This window comes from Elephantulus edwardii, unplaced genomic scaffold, assembly GCF_000299155.1.
Source record: "Elephantulus edwardii isolate Elephantulus edwardi_28Jun2011 unplaced genomic scaffold, EleEdw1.0 scaffold00027, whole genome shotgun sequence".
Lineage (NCBI taxonomy): Eukaryota > Metazoa > Chordata > Mammalia > Macroscelidea > Macroscelididae > Elephantulus > Elephantulus edwardii.
This window is the reverse complement of record NW_006399777.1, coordinates 654,824-660,823: the sequence shown is the minus strand read 5'-3', so window position 1 is coordinate 660,823 and position 6,000 is coordinate 654,824. Positions and strand designations below refer to the sequence as shown.

At 48.3% G+C, this 6,000-nt stretch overlaps 1 protein-coding gene across 1 annotated transcript in view; it reads right to left on the bottom strand.

The window, feature by feature from the left end:
* Positions 1-3,007: 3,007 nt before the first annotated feature.
* The window catches only part of MRPL3 (mitochondrial ribosomal protein L3), a 33,782-nt gene continuing 30,789 nt past the window's right edge, over positions 3,008-6,000 (bottom strand). Inside the window, exon 9 of the mRNA XM_006883319.1 lies at positions 3,008-3,160. Coding sequence (XP_006883381.1) covers positions 3,008-3,160 — 153 coding nt within the window. The remainder of the gene's footprint in view (positions 3,161-6,000) is intronic.

Here is a 6,000-nt window from a genome sequence, read left to right as displayed (position 1 = left end):
TGGGGAATGTCCTGACACAGGATTTTCTGAGTTCTGGTTTTGGAAAATATCCTGACAGGATTTTTGAGTTGAGCTTCAACCTCCATTTTGATTTTTAGCCTAACACTGAGTGCACTTGAACTGCCAACCTTCTGTTTACCAGACCAGCACGTCAGTGGTCCCAGCGAAAGCGAGGACCTGTTTCTGTCATAGATTCCAGTTCCTGGTGGCAGTGGGGGTATTAGAGCTGTCTGCGGACCCTCACCCTCTCAGAGCAACCGACGGGCTCCAACTGCCCACCTTTGTCAGCAGTGGGTGTGTACCAGGGCTCGTGGACAGCCCGCTTTATGCACATGACACGACCTGTCTTGCAGAAAGTGAAGAGCACTTGAAGCACTTACTGCAGAAGCTCAAAGACCACAGCCTTCAAGAGAGATTACGTCTCAACACCAGGAAGACAAAACCCGTCACCACTGGGCCAAAAGGCAACATCACGGTAAGTGGAGGACAGACTGACATTGTCAACAATCTGCTCTAACAGTGAGAAGGAGAAAGGGGGACATGTCCAGGGCTCTCCTGTAAGCAAGGACTGTCGTCCAGGCTGAGCGAGGACACTGAGTGGCAGACAGGTCACTACATGAGCTGGGAGCTGGGGTAGGATTTGAACTCAGGTCTGCCTCGTTCACGTCTCCTTTCACCCACAGGCTGCTGCCTGCCCCCTGGAGGTAAATACTGGCTCTAAGGAAAACTCAAAACTCATTGCTGCCCCCTCTCAGAACTGGCCCCCAGCTGACCCTCGAGGGTTCTGAGGCTGCAAACCACATGGGAGGAGACTGTCCTCTTCCCCGGAGCTTCCTCAGAACCACTGGCGTTTGTTTGGCCCAGCAGCTCTGTCCCGGTGGGAGGGGAGCGTGGGGGGTTGGAGGGCCTGCCTCTGCACCCTTCCTTCCTTCTGTGGAGGGGGTCCCCCAGAGCCCCCACCTCAGCAGCACCCACCAACTGCACAGGTCACCTCCAGGCAGGCCGCAGGCCCCTAGCCCTTTATGGGCTGTGGTCCCCTCGCTTCCTCCCCTCAGGGGCCATCTCATTAGTATGCAGGCCTTCCTCTCATTAAGTATTGATGCTCCCAGCATTCATTTTTACTGTCCCTGGAAGAGGGAAAGGTTAGGTCCCTGAAGGGCCTATTCATACGTGTGAATCCAGCCCTGGGGCTTAAAGGGACTGGGGACAGGGTGGGGGCTGGAGAGTGCTGAGGCCAAGGGGAAGGGAGGGCAGTGGATAAGAAGGCCCCCCCCAGTGGCCCTCACTCCCACTCCCCCAAAGGACACACACACGTGCACATGCTCTCACATGTACTCACACACATCCACACCCATCCTCTCACACTCTCTCCCCCCCCCTTTCTCTCCTCTCTACCTCTCTCTCCTTTCTCTCTCTCCCCTCTCCTCCCTCTCCTTCCTGTCTCCTCTCCTCTCTCTTCTATCCTCTCCTCTCTCTCCCTCTCCTTTTTCTCTCTCCTCCCTCTCTCCCCCTCTTGCTCTATCCTCTCTCCCTCTCCTCTCTCCCCCCCCCCTTCTTTCTCTCTCTCTCAGTGTGGTTACACCGCATGACAGAGCAAAGCGTGCAAGTTGCTGGGCTCTCTCAGTGACACCATCCTGCACCGGCCCTGGGCGGCTCGAGCCCACTGTTGGTCACTGTCAGTCGGTCAGCTCCTTGAAGGCCTCCCACTTTCTCTGACCTCCTTTCCCCAAGGACTGGCTCCTCCCAAGAGTATGTCCCAAATGTGTGAGATGTGTATGCTTGAAGAGAAAATCAATATGCTTCATAAATGTTTACTCAAGTTACATTTTAAAGAGTCCCAGGAGAAGAGTGAGCTGAACAGCTTCTTAGGGGTCACCTGCCATGTCCTTCCCAGTGTCTGCAGCTGACCTAGGAGAGACATCTGCAGCTCGGCTACTTTCACTTAAGAGGTTTAAGTTTAATTAACTGTTTGTCATAAGTACCAATCAGTAAACACACTTTAATTTCCTCATCATGAGACACCCAGGGGAGGTTCACATTTTCAATAGCAGACAATTAACGAGTCTGCTGGACGCACAGTCCCAGGACACTGCAAATTCTTTTTTGGAAGGCTTCAAAGAAAAATGATTAGACTTATAATTGAGTGATCAAATGAAACAGGAATCATTCCTCCCACCAGAAGTGTAAGCAGCATCCCTCATTTATTTTACTGTCCTTTCTTCATCAGGCCATCAGCTATGATCCACGTGCCCGCAATTTAAATGAAGCTCTCCTTTCTTTCTACAGAATTCCAAGACAGAGAACAAAAGTGAAGTTCAGGAAATGATTTCTCTAAAGAGGTTGTTTCTGGAGGTGTAGCCTGTTGCTCTGCTAACAGAGAGGTGGACAGGTTCTGGAAGCTGGAACTGACCAAGTGTGAGAGAAAACGCTTCCTGGGCCTCCATCAGGACCGAGAACCTCGGGAACACGCGGGAGGCCGCCCATCCCCCCCTCATCAGGACCCAGAACCTCGGGAACACGCGGGAGGCTCACTGAGTGGGAACTGACTTGTTGGCAGCAGCTTCTGCGTAAACACCTTGTACCATGACCCCCACGTGGCTTCCTGTTGGTCCTCAAGAACCTCTCCAAGACGACAGAATCTTTAACAAAAGTCATGTTTGCAGAGAACTGTGTAATACAAGAGTGATGCTCAAAAACAGCAAAGATTTTGCTGACAGGCAAACTGCCAGTCTAAAATTTGGTACAATTGAGCTACTTAGCAGATGCTTAACATGGTAAATTTTCTAACAAAATCCAGTTGGAGGAAGAATAATGTCTTTGCCCTGACAAAGCAGCTCTGGGCTGACAAAAAAACTCCACAAAAAACGACTCCTGACTGGACTGGCCCACAGAATCAGCAGAGCCCTCAGCCCCGCTCACGAGGTGGGCCACATGGGCTAAGATCAGGGGGAGGGACGTCCCACAGTGGTCACCCTGGCCCGGCTCGGAGCGGCCACGTGCAGGCCAGTCAGGCATAGGTGAGCGACGGCGCCCCGGGCTGACACATGCTGTCCTCATACAGATCCTCTGGGAGCGCCTCTTCGTCCCCGTCAGGAAAATACGTCGGGAATGGTAGGTTTTTACAGTCATCTTTGTAAGCAGGTAAGAAGGAATCTCTGACCTGGAAAGAGAAGTCACAATCTCCTTAGTAAGGGAGCCAGATAAACTGTAAAACAGCCTAACGTTCACGCCTTATCAGCCTCTACTCCTACATTTCCCGGTGCGAATCACATTACTGCTACACAGATGCAACAGGAAGACTAGCAGTATTTTTTATTCTAGTAGATTCAATCAATCTGACAATGAAAACCCCAATCTCCCTCAAGTTAATCGGTCACCCTCTTATTCATCATGTTAATTTCTAGAACTACTCAAAATATAAACTTTTAAAATTTATTACTCATATAGCAATTACAAATTTATTTCACAAATGAAAGACCTGATACACTTATACAGAAAAAACATCTTCTATATTAAAATAGAACTTTGTTATATTTGGTACTAAGGATATAAATATGTATTTATTTGTCCATTTTATACAAACTTCAGTTAAGAAATTTAGCAGTGTTTCTGCTGAGCTGATGATTACCATTTAGGAAAAGCTGTAATAATAAATCTACAAGTCTTTATAATAGCTCTTAATTCTCTAGATTCTAAAAGCTGTCAATTTTCAAAAGGATTTTTGGTATAGACACACACACACAGATACAGCTATAGATGCCACAATATTGGTATGATCGAAAATGTTCGGCCTTATTTTCAGAAAACATTATGGGTTCTTCAATGTTTCTGACTCATTCCGTACCCTTCATTTGGAGAGAAATTTCTAAAAAATGTATTTAATTATACACACAGTGTAAAATAAGGCATAACCATGTTGGCAGTAAGAAAACGAGTAACTGGTTGAAATAAGTACACAGCTGCAAGAAACAGTGAAGTACAGAGTAACAGATCTATTTTAATCTCCATTAAAATTAGTCTAAAAAATTATTGCTAAATTAAGCTAGAAGAAAATAAATTTGGGTGTTTTTTTTTTCCAGTTCACTAATCCTGGATTGAATCTGAACCTTAATGCCAAAAATCATATTCATACCAATTTAAGCTTCATGAGAATTTGGTAATATAACTTTCTGTGCTAATTTGATAAATGCAAAGGTTTAGTCATAAATGAATTAAACAGCTAATTATTCTGTTTCCACGTTAGTGGAGCTGAGCCACATTTCAGACGGAAAGCGCGACACTTCAGTATTCTAACAATGCCCGTGGTGACATCCTTGTCCGTCTACTGATGCTCTCAAGGTGAGTGAATTAGAATCTGCAGGCCGCCCGCGAGTGCTGTGCTGCTGAACTCCGACCCCTTTATCGTCGCCCAGTCCTCACCGCTCTGTCCACCTTCCAGCTCATGCCCCGCACGCGTACCCACTGGCAGACCAGCCTCTTCAGGAAGGAGGATAGAGAGGGGACGGTTGATCCATTAACACCTGTGCATTTGCAACCTGATGGAACGGCTGCCCGAGGTCGGCCTGGTGGACGCGTGACTCCACACACCAGAGGCCCACATTTACCTGGCTGGCTATCCTGACCTACGTTAGAATCTCAAACGACAGACAAAACCTGGCCGCCTCACACTGAAATAGAAGACTGTGGTGGAAGTGAGTGTTGGGAAGCTGCCTGACCAGCTCCCTCGGGGGGGCCCCACCCCATCTCCGTGGGTGGGGGGTGTGGGACCACTCCATCTCCCTGGGCAGGGGGGCCGCTCTTCTGTGGTGAATCACTTGGAAGAATGGGGTGAATGTTTTTTAAGCACAAACCAAGCTTCTGACATTTAAACACAAACTCACACAACAGCCCCTTCTCAAACCTCCACACTAATACTAGGGACGGACTAGTACAGCCTGTTACGGTTACAAAAGATGGTTAATTATCAGATCTATGTGTCTTTTTTTCCTTAAAGACGAGCTTTTTAATCAAAGCGTGTTTGTTGGAAATGCAGTTTCTCGGGTGCTAACCGCCCCAAGCGGCCATCTCCCTGCGGTTACAGCCCCTTCTCCCCGTGTCTTCAGTGCTGGATGGTAGTGTCACCGAGCTTCTGACAGAATGGTTTCCCACAATGGATGATAAAGCTGGATGATATCAATCAACCAGGTGAGACCATCCCCTGAGCCGACGCGGCCTCAGTGAGTCACAGCGGCAGGACGCCGCCCACCCTCACGGCCAGGTGGAGAAGGGGAGGGCCTGACGACCAGAACAGCTGTCCGGGGAATGCAGCCCCCCTTCTGTTATGTGGGGGCATTCAGAACGGAGCTAGGTTACGCGGAATTACGAAGTTGAAACAAGGGTATCTCACAATACACCTTGAATAAATACATTTTGCTACTTCCTATCATCTTACTAAATTTCAAGGTTGATTCTCAAATAAGAAATGAAAAACAGAAAAGATACTCCAACAACTAACTTACAAATTACTGTTGTTGTTAGGTGCCCTCGAATAGGACTCATCGTAACCCTACGAACAACAGAGCTGAACTCTTTCCTGTCCTGGGCCGCCCTCATCATCTCTGACTCCCTCCCCTCGGCTCTCACTGGGTCAGTCCACCTCCTGGAGGGCCTTCCGCTCTTGCTGATTCTCCGCCTTTCCAAGCCTCATGTCCCTCTCTGAGGAAGAGCCGCTCCCAGCAGCATCTAAAGTGTGAGGGATGCAGCTTGGTCATCTTTGGCCGTCCATGGGATGCTCAGCGCTCTTCTCCAACCCCACAGCTCAAAGGTATCAATTCTCCTTCTGTCATCCTTACTCACTGCCCAGCTCAGAGGTGCAGCAAGTGATGGTGAAGACATGGCCTGAATCAGGCCCACCTTAGAACCTGTTTTAATACAGCAACGTTTTCATACTAATAAACAAATACTTATTGAAAAAGACAAACAATAGACATTCAACCCAAATAACATCTTCTTTTGGACATT